Source organism: Lissotriton vulgaris, chromosome 7, assembly GCF_964263255.1.
Source record: "Lissotriton vulgaris chromosome 7, aLisVul1.2, whole genome shotgun sequence".
Lineage (NCBI taxonomy): Eukaryota > Metazoa > Chordata > Amphibia > Caudata > Salamandridae > Lissotriton > Lissotriton vulgaris.
In genome coordinates, this window is record NC_141695.1 from 1,441,327,289 (window position 1) to 1,441,351,521 (window position 24,233).

At 46.6% G+C, this 24,233-nt stretch overlaps 1 protein-coding gene across 2 annotated transcripts in view; it reads left to right on the plus strand.

Annotated features, from left to right (window-relative positions):
• MYBL2 (MYB proto-oncogene like 2) overlaps positions 1–24,233 on the plus strand; it is a 244,799-nt gene that overhangs the window by 126,974 nt on the left and 93,592 nt on the right. For both annotated transcript variants that reach the window (XM_086932256.1, XM_086932255.1), the window contains 3 exons: positions 16,831–17,051; positions 22,150–22,294; positions 23,375–23,767. In XM_086932256.1, the coding sequence (XP_086788382.1) occupies positions 16,831–17,051; positions 22,150–22,294; positions 23,375–23,767 (759 nt within the window). The remainder of the gene's footprint in view (positions 1–16,830; positions 17,052–22,149; positions 22,295–23,374; positions 23,768–24,233) is intronic.

Sequence of the window (24,233 nt, forward strand, 5' to 3'; positions counted from 1 at the left end):
CCCTTTCATCTCTCTCTATCGTTTGCCACGGTGATAACGGATGCATCCACTCTAGGGTGGGGTGCCCATCTGGGGGATCTGGAGATCAAGGGTCTTGGTCTCCAGAGGAAAGGTTGCTTCACATCAACCTTCTGGAGTTAAGAGCGATTCGTTTGGCACTCAAGGCCTTCCTCCCATCCCTTTGCGGTCTGTCAGTTCAGGTCCTGACGGACAACACGACCGCGATGTGGTATATCAACAAGCGGGGAGGAGTGGGGTCGCATCGTCTCTGGTCCTGGACCACCAAATTTGTCTGATGGCAAATCATCTGGCCGGAGGTCTGAACGTGCGTTCAGACAGTCTGTCGGCAGTTCTCAGCCGACCACGAGTGGAGGCTTCATCCGGAGGTGGTTCGTGACGTCTTTCGGATGTGGGAAACTCCTCTGGTGGACCTGTTCGCCACTCACGAGAACACCCACTGCCTGTCGTATCCGATGTAGGGAGCCTTGGGGGACGCGTTTCAGTTGAGTTGGGACTCGCAACTCCTTTACGCGCTTCCTCCCATACCCTTGATTTCTCGAGTTCTGAGGAAGATTCGCCAAGACCGGGCCCAAGTAATATTGATTGCTCCAGATTGGCCAAGAAAGGTGTGTACACAGATCTTCTCCACCTCTCCTCGTGCCCGCCACTCCATCTCCCTCTCAGGGCAGATCTCCTCTCTCAGATGGAGGGGCAGGTTCTACACCCCCACCTCCAGACCTTACACCTTCATGCCTGGAGATTGAACGGGGCAACCTGAATTCTTTTTCTCTCCCACACGATGTGGTGGATGTCCTATTATCGGCCAGGCGTCCCCCCCCCCCCCCCCCCCCCCCCCCCCCCTTGCACAACGTCTCTCCGATACTGTCTAATATATATATATATATATATATATATATATATATATATATATATATATATATATATATAATAGTGAATACGTCTTAGCCCCCATATGCCCATCACACCCGCTCCTCCCCGCCTGTGTTGGGGGCTCAAGCCATAGGCCCCTGTACTCCGCCCATCTTTTCCATATTTCATGTTTTTTGGGACAGCCCCTGGCTTTGAACACCGGTCTTTCCAATCCCATGCAAAAGTCTAGTCCTCTTTTCCATCCGACCACCGTGGGGGCCCTGGGGTCCTTCCAGGCCTGAGCCACATCTCTTTGCCACTGTAAGGCCCAACAGGAACAGATGTCTTTTGTAAATGTTGCCTCCTACCCCCTCCAGGACGTGTAGTAGCCCCAGCTTTGGAGTACGAGGGAGGTCCCACCCCAACCATATTCCAGTCCAAAATCTCACTAGGCCACTACAGCCCCATACTGTATGCAGGAGGTCACCAAGTCTCCGATGTGTTTGAGATGTAGCCAGGAGACAGATCAGGCCAGCCTTCCACATCTCTCTGGTATAGTAGGCATGGTGTAAGTACTTAAACAGTATCAGGTGCAGGTGCACAGCAATAGCTGCCCCCCTTGAGGATTCAAGGGCTTCTCGCCAGTCCTTCTCTCCCAGCTCCCCCACATCTCTCACCCAGCGATCCCGTAGGGGCTGCAAGTCAGGAGAGCAATGTGTGACCAGTGTCTGATATATACGGGAAATTTTCTTCTCCCCAAGGTCCCCCATGAACACCTTTGCTTCTATCGGACTGAATTCTGGCAGGGTGCCTAGTGGTTCTAGTGTGGGAGTGAGGGCATGTCTCAACTGTAGGAATCTAAAGAACTGCGTGCGGGGCATACTGAATTCTTCACTAAGTTCTTGAAATGATTTAAGCGTAGTGCCCTTCAATACATGCCCCAGTGCAGAAATTCCTATTGAGTCCCAGCCTCCGAAGCCCTGCAGCGACGCCAGCGCAGGTAGCTGCCCGTTGCGCCAGAGCGGGGTCTCCCTCGTCTGTTTCCCCCACCATCCCATACGACGCAATGTTTGTCGCCAGAGCTGAAATACCACCTGCGTTGCTCTTGGCAGCCCTCTTCTCAACCGTGCCGAGTACAGAATAGTGTGTAGCGTTTCTGGGTCCATCAGGTACCTCTCAAGGGCGTAGGCCGGGTCCCCCCCTGTCACCATACCACCAATCGTTTAATACCACGAGGTGTGATGCTTGGTAATATGACAACATATCTGACGTTGCCAGTCCCCCACAATAAGTGGACAAAAAACAGGTACGTAGGGCCACTCTTGACGCCCCTCCGGTCCAAAGAAATAGGCCTAGAGCGGAGTTAACCTGTTTAAACCATTGCGATTGGATCAGGTGCGGGTGATTCTGCAGCTGGTACAGCATACGGGGGAGGGCTACCATCTTGAATATTGCTGACCTGCCATATATATTAAGGGGCATACGAGACCAGCACTTTATCTCCCGTTGTACTTTGTCCCACACCGGAACTATATTACGTTCCCAAGCAATAGCCGGCGAGGCCGTCAAAAACACCCCTAGATATTTGAGGCCCCCAGCCGCCATCTGTAGTACCGATGCCCACGCCCCAATCCCGGAGCTATCGCCAAGCATCCAAAGCGTGGACTTCCGTGGATTTAGGTACAGCCCCGATACTTCCCCGAAAATTTTTATAATCTCAAGGACCCGTGGCCCGGACCGGTTCACATTTGTAAGGAAGAACAGGACATCGTCCGCATATAATGCGATTCTATTTGAAGGTCCCGCCTCCCATTCAAACCCCTGCAGCTGCGCATCCATCCGGAACCATGCAGCTAGCGGTTCCATAGCCAGGGCAAAGAGGTACGGCGAGAGGGGGCACCACTGTCGGGTACCCCGTCCTATTGGGAAGGCCGCCGACGTCTCTCCCGCCACTCTCACCGTGGCTGTCAGGTCGGTGTACAGCAGCCGAATATAAGACCTGAAATGTGGCCCTAGAGTTAGACGCAGCAGGAGCGCAAATAGAAACGTCCAGCTCAGGGAGTCAAAGGCCTTGTCGATGTCTGCTAGTAGCAGCGCCGCTTGATCCCCGGTCCTACTCATCGCCTCTACCGCCACGTGCGCACGCCTGCTATTTTGTCTCGTTGCTCTTTGAGGCATAAAGCCGGCCTGATTTGGGTGAACCAGGTCCGTGATATATGGGAGTAGTCTATTTGCAAGGGCCTTGGCCAATATTTTGGCCTCAATATTTTAAAGGGAGATTGGACGATAGGACTCGTGGCTGTCTGGGGGCCGTCCAGGTTTGCAGAACACTACGATTTCTGCATGCCTCCAATCTGCTGGCTGGAGACCATCTTCTCTCGCCGCCTCCAGGGCCGCCCTATAGGTCGGCCCCAGCTGGAGGTGATATCTTTTAAAAAAAACTCACTTGGGAACCCATTAGGCCCAGGGGCCTTGCCGGTATTGAGCTGTCGAAGGGCTGTACCAAGTTCCTCCGCTGATAGTGGGATCTCGAGCCGCTCCCGCACGTCGTCCGGGAGTGCGAGAGGCGGAAGGTCAGTTATGAATTTTTCAACATCCAGTGCTGGGAGAGATTCCCGCAGAGCATATTGAGCCGCGAGGTAGTGAGCTAAGCTGTCTGCCAGCTCCTTCGGGTCTGAAATGGAGGCCCCGGTGTCATCTTTAAGGGCCGGCATCTCATATGCCTGAAATGTGCTCTGGCAAAGCCTGTGAAGCATTGTGCTGGACTTGTCGCCCCATTGGTATATTCTGCTTCTGGTTGCCAACCAGATCTGTCGGGCCTCGTCCAGTAGTAGGGACGCGTATGATTGCTGTGCCAGAAGCAGCTGCCCCACTCCCTCTTAATGACTCGCAGCCACGCATTGAGTTTACAACAGCTCTACTGCCGCTGCTGCCTTCGCTATCTCCTCTTTCCGCTTCCGGCGCGCTGCTGCACACCAGGCTATGTCTATCCCACGCAGTGTGGGTTTCAGGGCCTCCCAAGCCGTTCTCGCGTCCGCCACTGTACCTAAATTCTCCTCCCAGTAGCTAGCAATAGCCGCCCCTATATGCTGCTGGTAGGCTGCCTGCTGCAGGTTCCAGGCGGAGAGGCGCCACCGAAATGGCTGTCCCCTCTTGTCTAATGTGACTTCTATCACAACCGGAGAATGGTCCGAGAGACCCCGCGGCAGGATGGACGCAGAGGCAACTCTCCTTGCCACACAAGCAGGGACAAATATATAGTCATGTCTCAAACGAGTGGTGAACCGCCGAGACATAGGAGTATTCTCGTTCGTAGGTGTGGAGGTGTCGCCATGTGTCTACCCAACCCATGCCCCGCACCATATCACTCAGTTTAGTGGGAGTATCAGCAATGGGGTCGCCCCCAGGCCTAAATCGATCAAGTCGGCAGTGCATGACATCATTCCAGTCCCCTCCGATCACTGCCAGTTCCTCTGGAATTTCAGCCCATACAGTGAACAGTTTCTCCATCAGTGCCCACTGGAGCGGGGGCGGAGCGTAGACACTCCCAAGTTTTAGTGTCTCAGTGCCCATCGTCCCCTGTATAAAAACATATCTAGCCTGTGGGTCGGTCCACTGTCTCGTGTGGGTGTAGGACAGTCGGTGGTGCACCAAAATCGCTACCCCTCACGAATCCCGCATGATAGACCTGGTCATAGCCATATCTCTGCAGACCCAACGCTTTGTTACCCAGTAAGTGTGTATCTTGCAGGAGGAGGACATCCACCTTCTCTCTCTCTTCCCCAGCCTTAGCACTGCACCCCTCTTAATCTTATCGAGCATGCCCCTCACATTCCAGCTCATCACTTTCATTAAAGCCCTAACGGGCCTTTGCTAAATGTTTACAACTGCCATCTAGGCGTAAGCGCAATAACGTAGGCAGCAACAACCATGTGCAAAACAACTCATTCGCCCCCATCCTTTAGTTCCCCCCCCCCCCTGCCCAAATACCACCCCACTCAACAAACATGTCCCCAACTTGCCCCCAGTCCCCCAGCCTCCCCCACCCCATACCTCAGCAACATTGAAGTACCTGTCGCGGCATAGAGCATCTCTAGTCCGTAACGGGAGACCTGAGACAGTCTATCCCAACGGAGCCCCCCCAACAGCCCCAAAAAACAGTACCAACTGGTCCCCAAAAAGAGCAAACCTCCCCGAACTAGAGGTACATGTCCGCCTTTTAGTCTATCCCTCCTCACCCATCCCGCATCCCGTGTCCATAGGTCTATAATCTGTCGCATAGTTGTGGCGCCCCTGAAGGCGAACCTCTTCTCCAGCCAGGCCATCAAATTATCATCTGCCAATGTTATGGCGTACGATCCAACACAGGGGGGGGTAGCCTGCGTTCCAGCACCCCTCACGGATCTACCTTCGGAGCATCTGGTGTTTCCGTCTCCTCTGTGTTCCCCTTTTTAGCAGGAGAACGTTTCGACGAGCGAGACCTCCAGTTACTTCTGCTTCGTGAAAGCCTGGAGGTCCGCGGCGTCGCCGTCGAGGAGGATGAATCAGAGTCTCGGGCTGGCGGGGTATGAGGTCTTACCCTTACTGTCTCATCCGTCCAGGCAAACGCTTCCTCAGGAGAATTAAAGAATTGGTTTCGTGACTGGAAGACCACCCGCAGGCGAGCCAGGTAAAGTAGGGCATACTGAATTTTAAGGTTTCTCAGGCGGGCCTTTGCCACTGTAAAGGACTGCCGCTGCTGCTGCACCAGTTTTGTGTAATCTGGGAAGATCATGATCCGCTGATTGTCATACATGAGGGGCTCTTTCAATCTGGCTTGTTTTAGAATTGTGTCCCGGTCATGTTAATTGAGAAGTCTGGCTATGACCGGCCGCGGGCGTTCGCCTACCGGCGGCTTCTGTGTTAGCGCTCTATGGGCCCGTTCAATAACAAAGCAGCGTGAGAGGGACTCCTGCGGGAGCCAGCCCTCCAACCATTCCATAAGAAAGGCCTCCATGTTGCCCTTTTTCACAGTCTTCCGGAAAGCCAACAAACCGTAGGTTGTTGCGCTGAGCCAGTCCTTCGGCATCCTCGGCTCAGAGCGCTAGGCCCTTCTGTATGCCTTCCATGTTGGCCACTTTCTTTTTAAGGATTACCATGTCGTCTTCCACTCCAGTAATCCGTGCTTCCGCTTCTGTAATGCGGGCCAACTGCCCCTATTTTGGCGTCTAGCATATCCCTTGGTTGGGTGATCGCAGCCAGGAGGGCCGCATTGTCCGGACCCTGGGTCTGATGGCTTCCCGCGGCCCAGAGTTCCCACTCAGGCCCGTAAATTTGTCGATGGTCCCCTGTTTTGAGGTTCCGCCGCCGCTCCCGCCTCTAGTCATGGTTCACTGGCTACTGGACACCTCCTGCGTCTCTCGTGGCTTTGGTTCCTCAACGCCTGGGGCCCCCCTCCTTGGGATATCGTTCTCCGGGGTTTACCAGCCTCACATCACTTGATCACCAGGTTTAAACTGTCAGGCGGCCCGCAATCCAGGCCCCCACTGCAAACCTCGACTCTCAATGTCTGCCCTGGGCACCTTGCCCGTAGATTCACCACAGTTCCTGATCTGCGACTGTCTGCCATGGGGCCCTAGCCTTAGTGTATGAGGGCCCAGCGTCGGTCACTTATAGCCGGTGAGTCGGTTCAGTAAAGCCCACCACCAGTGTATAGTACTTCTCACGAGGCCCTCTGCGCCAACACAGCCCGGCAGCGCTCTGAATGTAGATAGTCTGTCCCAGGGGCCCGGCCCATGGCACCCCCGCCGCACCCCACTGCAAGAAGAGGCTCACTCGCCTGATTGGGGTCTCGTTCCTCGCGGTCCGACACAACCGCCGGGGTGTCTGTGTGTGCCCCGATGCTCCGACCAGCTGTCTCGGCTGCCTTCCTAGCCCCAGGGGTCTGCCGCCGTGCAAAGGGCGCCTCCAGACCCTGGTCGTCTCTCCGGATCTTTGCCCCCGCCTCAAGTCAATCCGACGGCCGCTGCACCATTTGCAGCAGCTCTGCACCTTCCCGGGTCCACCACCGCGGTTCCGGTTTATCTAGCGGCGCCGTAGGGGCCGAGCCGATAAAGCTGCCGTCAGCCCTCCTCTCCTCCGGGCGTCTCCAAACTCGAGGTCCCCAGCGCCTCAATTTTCAGTAGGCTGCTCTGTTGGTATCGGCGATATGGTGCCCTCCGAGCCCGCAATTCGGCTCCGACTTGCACCGTGTTTGCCGGTCACCTTCCGCTGCACCACACAATATCGGAATGCCCTCGGGTGCGGGGAGGAAGGATAGTTTAGACTGATAATTGAGCGGCGGGACTGAGCTCAGTTAAGCCGCGTCCACCATGTTGGCTGCCTTAGCCACGCCCCCACCTATTGTTTTAACGTTTTATCAAAAGTCTTACCAACAAATTCCCTCCAACTCCATTTATTGTACCTCAGTGGGACTTGAATCTTGTTTTGACTTACTTGATGGGTTCACCCTTTGAACCTTTACACAAGTGTCCCATGAGACTTCTGTCTTTCAAGGCTGTTTTTCTTGTAGCAATTATCTCGGCAAGGCGGGTAAGTGAGCTTCAAGCTCTAAGTTCGAAACCCCCATTCATGCTGAGAGAATGGTACTTAGGACCAGGGCTGCTTTTCTACCTAAGGTGGTAACTCCCTTCCATCTGGGGCAGTCCATTACCCTCCCTACCCTTTATACTCCCCCTCACCCTTCCAAGGAGGAGGAGCGGCTTCACCGTCTAGACCCTAAGATGGCGGTGAGTTTCTACCTCGATAGGACTAAAGACTATCGTGTGGACGACCAGCTTTTCGTTGGATTTGCTGGCTATTAGAGAGGAAAAGCGGTGCAGAAGCGCACACTGTCGAGATGGATAATCCTGTGTATTAAGATCTGCTACGCCCTTGCTGGTAAGGAACCTCCTGAGGGTATAAGGGCTCACTCTACTAGAGCAAAGTCATCAATGTCTACTTTATCTAGGGGTGTACCTGTTGAGGATATTTGTAGAGCCGCGACTTGGGCCTCTCTAAACACTTTCGCGAAGCATTACTGCTTGGATTCCGAGGTAAGGAGGGATGGCCACTTTGCGCACTCTGTCCTCCAAGATTTCTTGGTATAGCAGAGTGGGCACCCTCCTCCGGGAGTGGTGGACTGCTGTGGGATTCTATTCACAAGGTGAGGAATCCACTGGCAGATGTATCTATCAGAAAAACAAGTTACTTACCTTCGGTAACGCTTTTTCTGGTAGATACAGTATCTGCCTGTGGATTCCTCACTGACCCACCAGCCTCCCCGTTGTCCTCTCTTCTATACCTACTAAGTGTATATTTCTTTAAAATTTTAAAAAAGATGTATTTATATGTTCATGCATATTGCATCGGTTTCACACTGTGTGTGCTGTTTTCAATACTGTGTACTATGTATACTATTACTGTTATGTCGGTTCGTCCTTGTGCCTCGGGGGCACAGAAAAAAGGGCGGACCTGACGTCATCACGCCGACGAGGCCCTATTATGGATCCAGTGACGTCAGCTGGGTCGCGAGCAGTCGTACCCTCTTTGACGTCGTCCATGACCTCGCCGGCGTGGAGAGCTACAAAAGTTTCCGATTGGCTGCTGCGCAGGGGATATTCACAAGGTGAGGAATCCACAGGCAGATACTGTATCTACCAGAAAAAACGTTACCGAAGGTAAGTAACTTCTTCATCTAGCCTGTAACAAGAAAAATTGAAAGTTTACCTTACTATTGCTGAGGCGAATCCCTACTGCCTGTAGGATGAAAGCGGTAAGATCTTTAACACCCTATAGCCAGAATTTATGCTGCACATGGCTTAACTTACAAAACTAAGATAGTTACTTAAAAAGGTTCACAGAAATAGTTGACCACTGATCTTGAATCCTTAGAACGTGGGGCGGTAGTAGAATGAAAGGTTCTGACATGGGGCTGTTGATTCCAGAAATCCGTGTTAGCTGCTAGGCTATTGTTTAGACTGTACAGCGCACAATTGGGCCAGGGCTCTTCCAGTACCTTTCATCTGCATGTAGAACCAATAAGAATTTTGAGCAACTATCCCTAAGTGGAATGGATTATTGTAATTCGCTCTGAAGGTTTAGATGATACCCTGGATAGTGTTAAGCATTGGTGGAGATTTGCAATCTCCTTTACTCAAGTGGTAGCCTACAGACCCAAAATCATCCAGCATTTCCATACAGAAGCAGTCTGGAGCACTTTCTAGGATTAGACTACCTGCACGGGACCATCCTCTTAACACCCTTGTGCTAATGCTCCGTAGTGAATTTTCTTAATATGTCACTATCCTCTAGATCACTTTTTACCATTTTAACAGTATTCCCTGCTAGCACATTGTACTGATTGTCAGATCAAGTTTAGGCTGCCCTTTCCAGCTCCAAATAGAAGTATTGCAAATTAATCACAATGCAGGGTGGGAGTTCACAACATCTTACGAACTTTTTCACCAATTCCCTCCTCGTTGGTTGGCCAGCAACATTTTCTCTCAAACATTTATTTTCTTTCATATTGCGTCCTGTCTGATTAGTGAAGCCAAAACTTCACAATGTGTGATTCCTATTGTGGCCTGTTCCCACTGCAAGCCTCTATCGTTTTTAAGCACAATCCATATAATTCTCAAGGCTTATTTTGCAGGTCAAGATCCCTTGTGGAGGAACTTCTCTCCAGGGCAGTTGTTCTTGTGCATCTTGCTTTTACACTAGGAAGTTCCATTGCCCTGAAAATCTAAAACTAGGAACTGGGCATGTTCTTAGTTACCTACCTGTTCCTTTTTCATTGTCTTTGGTGGTAGCAAATCTCTATTTAATGCATTGATTTCCTTCTGTCAATCGAACACATAAAGCTATTAAAATGTTGATCTGATAGACTTCTAGCCTGCAGATTCGTTACCTTAGAATTCTTCTCAGACGTCAGACTGGATCTGGAAATGTATAGTGAGCAGTACCCCATGTGCCCGTAAGTGGAAACGTTCGGCTCTTCTTGGCGTTGTTTGCGCCGGAAGTGATGTGCTTGGTGCCTATATAGCGCCATCCCAGCGTGCTGACAGCAGTTCTTTTCTTTACGCGCCAGTTAGAGCAGATCTGTCGATTGCTACTCCTAGTCATTTTTTTGACTGACCTTTTTTTTTAGATGTTTTTTTCGTTCTTTCTCCTGATGTGGCAGAGATGTCAACTAGGAAAACTGGCTTTAAGCCCTACTGTGGCACTTACCAACAGATGTTGGTGACTGACCCGGATCTTGCTTGCCTCTGGTGCCTAGAATGCAACCACGACAGACCTGCGTCCACTGCTGTGCAGTGTCCCCCCCCCCGTGGGCCCCTTGAATCAACATATGGATCCGGATTGATGCCAGTTGAACCACCTCAACCTTCCGCAGTGCCTGCACCGAGGACTCAAGTGGTGAGGTCCCCATTCCCAGGTACATAGATGAGCCGGAGGTACATTGCCCGGTGCCGACTGAAGCCTTGCCCTCCTGATCTGAGTCTTATCCCTATGGGATAGGACTTGGGGAAGATGGGGAGTGTTAGAAATCTGGTTTCTGGCTGCTACTGTTTGCACCTAAGCCAGGCAAAATCCACCACTCTAGCCAGGGTAAGGGGATTACACGTCTAAAATAACCGTTACTCACCCGCTTGGTATGAGCAATCAGGGTTCTCTCAAAGGCAATGTGTAAAGCTATTACACATAGCCAGTACCAATACAATGAAAACACTTCAAAAGGGCACCACACCTTTTTTAGAAAAATACCCAATATTTATCTGTGTAAAATAAGACCAAAAACGATAAAAGCCCAACATACAGTAATCCACAATGCCAAAAAAGCAAAAATAGGCTACATATATAGTTCCTTGAAGTCGATGGCTCCATCCGGGGCTAGCACGGAATTGTGAGCAGACAAATCCAACAGTTCTGGCTGACCGCTGTGTTGCAGGCCAGCTAGGTTATGGGGATGACTCGTAAAACATTACCTTTGTTCTCCACGAGCGGTGCCCACTGGTTGCGGTGCAGACAGCAGCGTCAGTGACCGTGTTGCAGGGAATACTAAGGCGGCAGTGTGAAGCGAGGTGGTGCGGAGTGTGATGCCCAAAGGTCTTAGTGCAAGCAGCGTCTCTGTTACAGCGTCTGGAGTCGTAGTCTGTGTGAGCAGGGTTGCAATGCAAAGAGAGCTGTGGTCCTCTCTGCGGTGCCTGCAGGTCACGGAGCCTGCAGAGGCGTCGTTGACGGCATCTGGTTACCTTTTTCATCTGTGGCAGCTGAAACATACAGTTCCATAAACCAGGACCCAGAAGATGTTGAGATCTTGGATTTCCCACAGGAGGCAAGCTCTACATCAAGCCCTATGAGGTACTTAGAATGCAGAAAGAACAGTTAAGTATTTTCCCTTCTGAAGACAGAAGCACCAACTGCAGGCCAACCCAGCAAAGTACAGAGCAGTGGTAGTCTCTCCTCCCAGCTCTTCTTTCTGGCAGGTTCTTTAGTCCAGCAGTAATCTAAGGTTCTGGGCAAAATATTCATACCACATTTTTCTTCGAAGTTTGTAGTAACAAAGTTCCTCTGGCACTCACAAACCAGTTCAGCCTGGCTCAGGCCAGGCTTACCACAGGCAGTGGAGGCTGCTTCGTCAGAGGCAGTGACAGTCCATTCAGGTGGAAGCAACAACTCCTCCCACTACTCTAAATGCAGCCAGGTCTAGTCAGGCTGGCCATGAGTCACCCAGGAAAGGCTGAACACACCTCAATTCACCCCCCCATATTTGTCTGTCTGTGAATAGACATCCCCTGCTCCTGTCACTCTAAACCCAGACTGGAAATACACAAAAGGCAGAGCCACACAGGATGGTTAAGCAAGAAGATGCCCACTTTCTGAAAGTGGCATTTTCAAACACATAATATAAAAACTATCTGTACTAAAAGACGGGTTTTTAAATTCTGAGTTTAGGAAGCCTAAACTCCATTTCTCTATCTTGTCACCATGGAAAGTTAGGCTTGTAAGATGTTACAAAGCAACTCCCATGTGAGCCTATGAGACAGATAGCCTTGCAATAGTGAAAGACAAATTGCCCAGTATTTCACTATCAGAACATGTAACACACACCAGTACATGTCCTACCCTCCTCATACACTGCACCATGCCTAAGGGAGTATCTCGGGCCTATTTAAGGGATGTCTTACTTGTAAGAAAATGGTCGGTTAGAGCCTGACAAGTGGATGCACTTGCCAGGTCAACATGACAGTTAAAACTGCGCGCAGACACTGCAGTTGCAGGTCTGAGAGCTCTCTGAAAGGCTCCTTGTATGGGTGACGCAGTCAGTGCTGCAAACCCACTAGCCGCATTTGATTTACAGGCCCTTGGCACGCACAGTGCACTGTACTAGGGACTTACTAGTAAATCAAATATCCCAATCATGGAAAACAAATCAAAACAATTTTACATGTAGAGCATAAGCATGTTAGCACTGAATAGCGGTAAAGTACTAAATAGTGGTAAAGTGCCCAGAGTCTTAAAACCAACGAAAAATACTTCAACCGGAGTGCAAAATTTCTGGGAGTACACCTGCTGAAAAAGGCAAGTATAACAGGGAGGGGCCACTGGATCCTTGAGTAATATCAGCGCCTAGACCCCCAACATGGACTGGTGAGGAATTGGCAAACTCTAGTGGACTGGAAACGTCCCAATATACTGGCATGGGATCTCCTCCTATCGTGGCTACAGAGGAAGGAGCTTCTTTTTCTGTGGTGGTTAAAAGCGTGGCTGAGGTCCTGGACCTTAGCCTGCCCTCAGTGGCAGTCAAGACTAACATCTTGACAGAGGTGCTTCGGCTGGTAGGGAACCCCTCCGAACCTCTTCTCCCATTTAATGAAGCCCTTATGGACATCCTGCTAGAGATCTGGTCCAAGCCCTGCACAGGGGCTCCTGTGAACAGGACAATTGCCCGCCGCCTGCTACCCGCCCCAGGGGACCCTAATATCCTTATGCAACACCCTACCCTGAAGAGCTTGGTGGTCCTAGCCTTCACTTCCTGTGTAAATACTGGTGCATTCCCTACCATCCCATGGATCGGGAATCCAAGAGGCTGGACACCTTAAACTAGAAAATGTTTTCTTCCACCATCCTGGCACTGCGATCCGTGAATACAGGGTGCCTGTTTGGCTGTTAATCCCATGCACTGTGGGATTCGGTGCTGCCCATAGTCCTGGAGAAGGCCTGACCCCTCCCCTCCCCATCTGGCAGACCAGTTTTATGATAAATGGCCTTACGGTGCCACGCCTGGCGGAGAACGACTGGCTTTTCAGGGGATGTCAAAACCTCTCTTATGGACATACCCTTTGATGACTCCTGTATCTTCAGAGAGCAGGTGGACTACGCGCTGGAGCTCTTCAAGGATAGCAGAGCTACGGTCAGGCCCATTGGCCTTTTGTATGGCCTCTGAAGGGGGTTTCAGCTGCTTCTTTACCTGCCCAGCTACAACTGTTCGCAAGCACCCCTGCCTCTGCTTGGCCAAGGACGCGGTATGTCCTGATCCTGTGGGTCGGGAAGCCAGAGGTTGAACCAGTCCATCCCGCCTTGCCCCCCCCCCCCTCTCTCCCCCCGTCAGCCACAGCCTCCAAACCTCTTTAGTTGGCTCTACAACCATCCTGGCAACCACTGGGAGACAGGATCCGCCATCACACCTACTCTGTGACAACCCCACCACCTATGCCACCCGCTTGCATTGGGTTGACGGAGTACCATCTCTCATTACTCTACCAGGAAGTGGATATCTTGGCTAAGGGAGGCATAGACAGGGTGCTGACACCAGAAGTTGACTGCTACTTTCTGATGCCCAAAAAAGATTGAGCCCTTCACCCTATCCAAGATGTGCGCCCTCTCCATTTCCTCCTCAAAAAAGAGAAATTCAAAATACTTAAGCTCGCTCAATTCCGATCTTCCTTGGACCCGAGAGACTGCATGGTAGCGCTGGACTACCATATTTCACATTCCTGTCCTGCCTGCCCACAGAAGTTACCTATGGTTCATGTGGGCCACAAGCATCTTCAGTTCGGCTTGCTTCCTTCTGGTCTTAAGAGCGCCTCTCGGTTATTTACAAAGATGATAGCCGTGGTTGCAGCTCATCAGCGTGAATCGGGGGTACCAGTCTTTCCCTATCTCTGACTGGTTGTTGAAGGTGGGCTTGCCCCAGGCAGTTGCCTCCTACCTTCAGACTACGGTGGACCTCCTGCCCTCGCCGGGGTTCACTATCAAAGTCACACCAGACTCCCTCTCAGATGCTTCCTTTCAACATAGCTGTTCAGGACCTGGTGCAGTTTCTGGCTTATCCTCCTGAATGGCAAGTCCAGGGTTATTCAGGGTACTCTCCTGGGTTTTTGTTACACTGACTCTGAGGCTGTTGGGCATCATTGCCCCCTCCATCCTGCTTGATACATAAGCCTACTTGCATATGCGTACTCTTCTAAGGGACCTGCAGTTCCCAGTGGGCGCGGCATTAGGTCAATCTTTCCTACAAGGTCCAGATCTTAGAGGGAACTGCAAAAGATCTGGACACCGTACGGTAACAGTGCACTTTACAAGTGTTAAAAATAAATAAATTAAATAAATAAATCTGTAGCGGAGGTTAATGACCTTAATTGGGTCAGTGGCAGAGCCTCCACCTTCCGCAACCAGATCTGACCGTGATGACAGATGCGTAACTCCTGGGATGAGGCGGCCATCTGGGAGAGGTGGAGATTAGGATCCTCTGGTCTCTGGCAAAATCTGTACTTCACATCACCTTACTGGAGCTCTGGGCAATCTGCTGACATTGAAAGCCTTTCAACCCTCTATCAAGGGAAGGCTAGTTTAACTGTTCACGGACAATACCACCACCATGTAGTAATGCAACAAACAGGGCGGGTTGGGGTCCTCGGAGTAAATAATCCCTTCTTGCCGATCTCGTCTTTGTCAAAAGAGGGCGAGGGCAGAAAGAAAAAAGCCCCATATAGGAAAAAAAGACAAGATAAGGAGGAAAAAAAGTTTACCATATCTAAGAATACCGGCCAACAATCAAAGAAATTGGCTCTGCAGGCATAAAGATAGTTTTATTCGCCAGGTTTCGAATGAAGTAATGCTTTATGATTCACAGCTAAAATTGAAATGGTGACCATTGAGAAACAGTATTGTTCGAAGGGACTCTCTATTTGAATATATATTTATTGCTTTTAACACTTTGAACTGAGGAACAAACCAGCCGCACACCACCGAAACGCTGCATCAACTACTTATGACATATAATTTTAGCATTTGTATAAATGAGTTATTTTTGTTTACCGTTGCCCTTGAATATATTGTGATATTGCTTGCCCTTGACTCATGGAATAATAAATAATTAAATGGTTTTGACTTGATGAAAATTGGTAGTTTATCCATGTCAGTATCATATTCTATGATGTTAATTACTTGTTAGAAACTATTGCTTTGTGATACTTTACAGTCTAAGGATTTCGTTATTATAATAAAGGACAGATATCTTTACATCGCACAGGTTTCAGTGTATGGATGTTTGAATGGTAATTTTGTGTATGTTTACTTTTCCCTTGAAATAAGGGAGTCAATTGGTTGTCAATTCTAAGGTATGGAATCTGGCTAGATAGTCCCAACCAGACAAGGCGTCACTGAAGGTAAGTAACTTGATCTTTTAGCACTATTGGTTGCTCTTCACGAATTGTTGCTCTTCACGAATTGACAATAAACTGCTTGCCACTGCCTCTGAAGCCCATTATATATGTACATGGGATACTTGAGTGTGCACCAAGCTGTAAGTAGCATAGTGCTAAGAATAGAATGCTACTTGGATCCTCCCCAACCCAAAATGGATCTCTCTTCAACCATGAAATCCGTGCCACAATTAACTGCTATGTCCCAGATGTCTTCCATGTAAAAGCTACCTCACAACCTTGTTGATGCGCAGGCTAATTTTAAAATTGGACAGTGGAGGCCGTAAAACACCCAGGTTCTTTAAGACACAGATTATATGCATATTTGTTTTTTTCTAGTTTAGCATCTTCGGTACTAGTTTGATGCTTCCATGATAGAACTACGGAAAGCAATGATGTATAGGTGTTAGCTGTGTATTGCGTGCTGGTTGTTGTTTGAAGTAGTTGCTAGGTATAGTAATAGACCAAAGTCCATTTTTTCTCCCTACCTGTTCATTCTTGCAGCTCCTTAGTAGTTGAGAGGTGGTTTTTATGGCTGCTCGTTCTGAAACGGATTATGGCTATGACCTGCGAAGGTGAATGTGGGCGGAACTTAATGACCTGGCTGTCTTGCTGCCTGTGGCTTTGTCCATTATATGATGGGTGTTTTCATATGCTTCAATGGAGATGACCTGGTGATTTCATGTGCTTTCACTGGAGATGGCCTGTTGATAAGTGCATCGAGGTTACCACAACGGATCAATCATTTTTCTTTCCTGGAACAATGCATTGTTGTAACAGCGAGTCATGAGGTGCTATTGACTTATGTGGGTTGTGTACTTTGTTTCATTCCACTTATTTTTAAAAACTAAAAAATCTCAACATTGGCAATGTGAAGGAGGTTTTAAGCTGTTTGAAGTGTGGGAACCACTTTATCTCATTATCACTAAACTGGTAGAACGGGTTATGTCGACTTTGGAGTAGAGAAGAAAATTCAAAGTTGTTGAAATGTAAAATGAACAATATCAGATGACCGACGGAATTAAAACTGCAATGCAAACCTGTACGTTTAAAATAAAATTAAGTCACGGTTATTCGTGGATTTTTACTCAGTCTTGCTGGCAAACATGTGCTTTCTGTATTGATGACTAGGCTTGCTTAATGTAGTGTACTTTTGTGCTATGGTTATTTCTGTAGCATCTTGTAATAGGAACATTTCTAAAATAACTGATTAAATTAGTTTATTGTATTGAAGGTTATCGAGCTGGTCAAGAAATATGGCACCAAGCACTGGACTTTGATTGCAAAACACCTGAAAGGGAGAATGGGCAAGCAGTGCAGAGAGCGGTGGCACAACCACTTGAACCCAGAAGTGAAGAAGTCGTCCTGGACGGAGGAAGAGGACCAGATCATTTATGATGCTCATAAATGCTTGGGTAATCGTTGGGCTGAGATAGCAAAGCTGCTTCCTGGACGGTAAGGACAGAGTCCCAAGCGGATAGTAGAATTAGGGGGTTGGTGATGTCTCTCACCTTGATTAGCGTTAATTAAGCCAGGTACTTATTTAAGGTCCTCATAGTTTATAGTTAATCTAAGTTGTGGTTATGTTACCCAAAATAATTGGGGATCCTGCCATTTCCTTCTTTTAGCATTTCTGTATGTAGTGTGTAACATGGATGTAAATTAATACAGTATGTTTTGTTTAAAATGTTCTCAAAATTAAGAGTAAAACAAAATGTTTTCTTTGTAAAAGAAAAAAGTAAAGAGATTCTCTGAAATTGGATATTAAATTATCATTCATAATAATTTATATACAGCATCTAGATTACATCCTAGAGTGCATTTAAAATGAGTTGTTCGTACATTTTCTCTTCAAATATAACTTTAAAATATGCCAATAGATGTAGCACTGGAAATGGCTGACTGCACTTTTAAACCTGCTCTCTGGGACCAAACACGTCCTGTATCAGACCTATCTCTGCTAATTCGTCCTGCTTATAAGAGGCTCGGCGAAGACTGACCCATTCATTGATGTGGTATTGCCCTAGTTTATTTTCTAGGATTATTGTACCTGTTGTATATGTTCGCTCAAGACCCTGAAAGACCTCCTTGGACTTTTATGTAATTTCTCAGAACTTCATGCTTTTCAAAGCAGAGGGTTCTTTTGTTTTTGACTATCTGTCTATGTATCAGTTACTCACTAATTTTCTTAATCCTATATTCAGTATTAACATTAGTATTCAAGGACCCTAAGTTGTACTGCCTGTGCTGGTGGCTTTGAATGTCCTTTTTTATATGACTTGTCTTTGTTTTTGTATAGTCATATTTTTGCACTTCGAGGCTTTGTACTGAAGCTTAATTAGAGGCTTGCATTAATTGGTTATTTATTTGACTTTCGTGAATTACTATGTATCATTTGAGGAACCATGCCCTTGGATGGAAAGGATTTGCGTAGAGAAAGGTTTACACATGACAAGCTTGAGATACTCTCTCGTTTCAGACCTAGACTCTTAGACCAGCAAAATTAGTTTAAGCATGCAACTTTAAAAATCTGTAGGCCATTTCGGCTCACTCCTGCCCTGTTATAGCTGCCTAGGTCAACCGCAGCAAATGAAGGGGGGGGAGGGGGGGGGGGGGGGGTCAGGGATTAGATATGCAATTAATGTCGTTGGTGTCTGAACTATAGCCTTTTGGAACTTAACTTAGAAGTGATTACTAGGGAGAAGTAAACCTTCATCAAGAAAAGACTGAACTACTTGGTATTTGTATCAATAGCAACACTTGACCCACACCAGTTCGAGGAAAAAAATCCTACAGTAAAGGTTTCAAACCGGGATCTATTTGCACCTAAATTGAGGCATACATTAAGCCCTTTAGTGTGTTGTCAAATGTATGGGTGAAAGGGCGAATAGGGTATTGGAGGGGAAATAAGTAAAATCCCTCTTTGATTGGTTTGTAACATCTGAGAATGAAAACTGTTTAATCTTTCTGTTTTTCAACAAACAAGCATTGCTCCTATACTCCAGTGTGGTCCTTTTGACAATCCAAATGTATTGCATTACCACCACGAAAGAAGCGGAGAGCCTACCACGTCTTTCTCTTGTGCGGAGGCATTGTGGCTAGATGGGTCTCCCTTGTTGCATTCTCAAAATACATGCATGGTGAAATAGCCCAAAATGTAGCTGAAATGCATTGAAATTGTGAATGCTTGTTGGTTTGCATAAATTGTGTATAATAGGAAAGCGCATTCTATAGAATGATCTCCAAAATTACTTTTAGACTATAGAAAGAAACAGAATCACTCCTGTGCTAGAATATTTTCTGCTTTCCATCATGTTGTGAAATTATCACTCCATGGTGAAGCTCTTCTGCATGCAGAATTCACTCTATGCATCAATCTAGTGTTAATGTAAGGCGTGCTTTAGCTAATCAGAAATGGATTTTCCATGTATGCCTGGCCTCAAGCTTAGATAATGCTTCTGAAGCATCTCTCCCTTTTCTGTGAGCTCCGATGACTTTCAAGGTTATTGGAGCCGTGAAGGGCGGCCAATGTTTTGGGAGCAGAGTAAACTGTGAATATATTCAGTTCATGAAGTAATACGGATGCCGCTATATTAAAACATTAGAAGATAAATTACAATCAGGGCATGCCTTTAATCTGTAGTGCATTGTCCTATCCAGGCCTTTCATTGATCAAAGAAAGTGATAGAGTTTAAGACTTCTGTAAAATTGAAGAATAATACCACCTTTAATCTGTTTTGCTCAAATACATTGAGACCCTTGTAAATAATCTAAATTAATCAGAGTACATGAAGGGTTGTCCATCCAGTCTGCAGCCTAGTCTTGCAACTTTCATCTTGACTAGATATTCACATTTTGGAAACTCTGCATCACATCTGAGTGACAGTGGCTCTTTTATGGGATATAAAAGATCTGGGGGTTATATTCGCTTTCTCGCCTCCAGTTTCAGTTACTAAAATTATACATATTTGTTTCTTAGTATCTTGCTTTAGTTTAATGCTACAATCAAATAGTTACAGGCATGTACTGTTCAGGGATAAAACCAACCATTGAAAGGTTTTAAATCTAATTGGTGACAAACGCACTGTCTTAATATATATTTTTCATAGTATTTGCCCTGATCTTGGTTACTGTTTTATAATCAAATATGTTTTAATGAGTTTGTGTTGAAGAAAACCAATCACTCCATAACCCTGCTTACATCTCACCAGTAGGCAGGTTAGGTAGGAACAGGAGTCCAACATATCCTTGTAAGTGGTATGCAAAAAGACCTGCATTTGCAGGGCTGCCGAGCCCGAATGGGCATCTCTGTTGGGGAAGCCCAGTGCTGACTCGGCTAGCGAAGGCTGTTTATTCGATCTGGCTTAGGGGTGGGGGGCATGCCTTTTTTTCATGTAGGCATTTTTCCCCCCTGCTGGCCTCCATTTCACATGGTTGTTGTCAGACCACAAACTTGCATTGATAGGGGCCTAGTATAATTCACCCAGTGATCCTGGTCTCTGCCCCGAAGTATATGCCATCTATTTGATGTAGGCCCTCTATGTGCTCCTCGGGAAGGGGTCTCTGGCCTTCGGTTCTAACAGCGACTGTTTAACAGACACCTCTCACTGGCGTCTGAGAAGCAAACTTGTACTCGGGTGTTCTCTATATTAATGGAACCTGCACTCCAGCCCGGACACACTTCTCCTGGACGATGGCAGGCCGTCTGGAGCAGTCTAGCTCCACTGCTCTTGCCGATACAGTTTAATGCTCTATCTTCTACTTGCTTCTCTGGCGTTGCTGAGACTTGCGCTGCAGGGATCCGATATTCTACGAGGTCGGGTCGTTTTCTCAGGGAATTTAAGCTTATTTTTTATCCTGGACAGAGGTGTGTCGGGAGCTTCTTACCTCACTGCCATCTTGGCCTGCTTTTGTTAATGTTTTAATTATGTTTGCGATCCCTCTGATTAATCATATAATGGTACAAATAGTGCTAATAAAAATTTGTTGTACAACTATTACTATATGCACCTCTTTCCAGAGTCACTGTCTGAAGTTCTCGCATAATAAAGTCTTTGACAAGTATTAAAGTGTCTTGTTTGCCTGTATACATTGCCAGTTATGTGACCTGTTACTGTAGTAAGCTAGGGAATCTAGCCATGGTAAGCCTTTCCCCCAGGTGGAGGAGTCAAAGGACATGACAATCAAGTGCGTTGTATTTGTTTTAACAGGGGCACAGTATGGTTTTGGTAACTTTTAAATGTACATTTTAGACCTCATTTCATTTTGTAAAATAAAAATCTTTAAAAAAAAATTGCTGGCTTGGATCTCTGGAATGCCTCTGCAGTTAGGCTGATTGGTTCCGTGACACCTATATGTGTTGTGTTAGAGTTCCTTTGAGCTGAAGATATGCAGGTTAAGATGTCGGAGCATCCAAAGATGTGGACTCTGCTCAATTCGTACTGTACTTGAAGTTGTTTGTTCTTGGATAGACGTGCAGATTTTAGTCCACTTGTAACCTACAGCTTCTGGTACTCCACTTTCAAAAAGCACTGTTAAAGCCCTACGCAGTACCAGCCCAGCATTTTCAGATTATACCTTGGAAGAGCTTGCGAAAAGGGTGGGTGGTTTGAAGTCATAATATGTCTCTCCCTCAATTATGGAAACGTTTTGAATAGGGATTCTTTTGGCCATGACCATGGGATGTGTTCTCTCCATACTGAAAAGCATTGAGAACAACAGGTTTGCAGAAAAAGGAAAGTCTAGCTCTTATAATTAGGCCTGCTAAATGAGAAGTGATTTGAAAGACGCTAAAGAACACAACCAATTGACACATTGGGGCTCCAGGATTAATTCTGATTGCAAACCAGCTTCATCTTTCATTCTCTTTTTGTATGGTTACTGCTAAGATGGCACACGATCATCTTTCGACTGCTGCAAGATTAACAGAATGCCATAACACGGCACAGGATATCGCAAGCGCCCACCCCCCTTCTCCCGCCTCCTCACTGCAGCTGATCATTTGCCATCTTTGGGTCAATAGTCACAATACTGAAAGTCAATCTTGCCAATTTTGCCTCACTTTTTGTGGGTGCTTGGCTCTAGTTTGTAGCCTCCTTTTACAAACTCTGCTTGGATAGAGGTGCGGCTTGATGTCTTCAGCTGTTTAGCTACCAGAGGAATCTCATTAGCGAAAAGCTGCTTCCTATGAGCTAAATTATTTTCAGTTATCTCTGCCTGAAATGCAGTTGAATTTTTTATAGTGTATTGCTTAGAAAGGAATTCAAACTGGCAAAAAAGACATTTGCTATTGTATATTGCAAAAGGTTTTCATACCTCCTCTCCTAGCTAGTGGAATCATTCAGAATGAACACCATGAATGTGTGGATGATGGGGATGCTAAAGGAAATTTTTCACAGATAAGTGACTTTTTCTTCTCCACCATTTACATTAGACTCTCCAACATTCCAGGTCACCTAGGACTGTTCTTCTTGTCACATACTTTACTTTATCTTCGCTTGGGCTTTTTTCCCAAAAACATGATTGTTAACAAGACCCTGTTTGCTTCTGTCAGGACGGATAATGCTGTAAAGAATCATTGGAATTCTACCATTAAAAGGAAAGTGGACCTCGGATTTTACACTAACAAGACCTCCAGTGCAAGCAAGCTGCCAACTATGTTGGTGAAGAATGAAGATATTGCTACACCACTCTCTGAGGTAGGAACTTTATATGTAATGGAAAAATTGAGTTGCTCGACTGGAAATCTATCCGCAGATACAATGAACGCACAACCCTGAAAGCAGAGAAGGAATTCTGTCTGTATTGTTGAGATTCTAATGTCATTGTACCAGTTCCATGATCTCTACAATACTGACATGCTTTAAAATGCAGATTCCAAGTGACAGATGTGAATTTGTTACGATTTGTTCGCAGTCGGAGACGATCTAGCACTTCTGCACATAACTTTCCTTGTCATTAATGCTTTTTGGTGTACCTATTGCACTTTGCGCCTGTTTAACCTTGTGTAGCATAGCAATTTGGATCAGTACTGCTCAGATAAGTTTAATTTGAAATGTCCCACAAGTGCTCTGCTTTGGTAATCCACCTGTTGGTTTGTTCCTAACTACATTTTGTAAACTGGCGATGAGCAGTCCCTATCACCAATTTTCTGGAAGGTTGATTGTTCATCATGAATGGATGGCATAACAAAGGTCTGAGTCGGGTGCTCTATGAAGTCTATAGTTTTTGAGTACGCTCTTGTACAATGTCTTTTGGAACACTGCACCCATTTTGAATTTCCTCATCCTACTGCAAAAGATGAGCAAAGTCTGGAAGTTTAAATAAGTGGAACGACGGGCATAACAGATGGAGACATTTTGGTGGTGTCACTGACATAACTTCTTACCTCTTCTAAAGCACTTTCTATTTCAGTGAATAAGACCAGGCTTAACTCTGCATTTTCCTACTAACCCAGTTTTGTTCCTTGTGCTGGATTCATTGTCCATACACATCTACCGCATTTGATGTTATTTCCTATAATCCGGGTTATTCACGTTCCTCTACTCAATGTGCGTTTGAGTTATCAGTTATGCTGATGGACCAAGGCCAGTGAGGAAGTACAGTTCGTAAGATCTTAGATTATTTTTTTCCTACAAAATCAACAAATAATATCGCAAAGCAATAATAGTGGAGTTGCAGATAAAATGAAAACAAATCTCAAGTGCCAACTTTGTCCCAGTGCAATTGCTTGTATTGATGTTTTCTTATTAATATAAACAATGTTTTCCCCTTTCTAGAGACCCCCTTTTGCAAGTTGGCCTACTAGTGTACTTGAAGTTAACCTGGCTGCCACTGAACCAGACATTAATGCTGCCTCAGCTGTACTTACACTGGATCATGAAACTGTGCAGCAGACAATAAAATTGGAGCCAATTGAGGAATTTCAAGAAGAATTTCAAGAGACTGAGGGTGTGCGTGAGGACGATTACAAAAACGGCATCATTCAAAAGGAAGAAATTCTGGAAGAGGTAGAGATTAAAGTAGAGAGTCCTGATCCACTGGCCATGACTACCACATCAGTGGAAGTAACAGGAGAACCTTCCCCAGAGCAGTGGGTAGTGGAGTATGTGAACTTTTTGGGAAATTCTACAGCTCCTGCCTTCACAGAAGTTTTGGACATGATGGAATCTGTAAGTAGCATGATTTAGCTGACCATAACTTATTTCAAACATTACTAATTTTCATATTTAGATTGTGGTATTTGGTTGTTTTATGTATCAACTGTGTTCCTTTTTCGTGTTTCAAATGCAATATTGTCCAGTGTTTAATTGAAATAGGCTGCTGTATGTCTGATATTCCGATGTCACAATCTTTCAGGTCCAGTTGTGCTTTTTTAATATCCCATTGCTAAGTCCTGGGTAGCTGTGGCACAGAGCAGTCAGACTTAATCAAAGGAACGCGTGTAAAGCATTTAGAAGTACCACAGCTGATAAGCAATAAACACAACACAATAAAAATCAAATACTAATTTCTAAATAGTCTATTTTTTTTCGTAAACTGGACATCAAAACAACAAAATCTTTTGCGGTAAATAGGAGATATATTTCAAAGGTAAGTAAAATTGCTTTACCTTAGTCTTATATGCATTAATCGTTG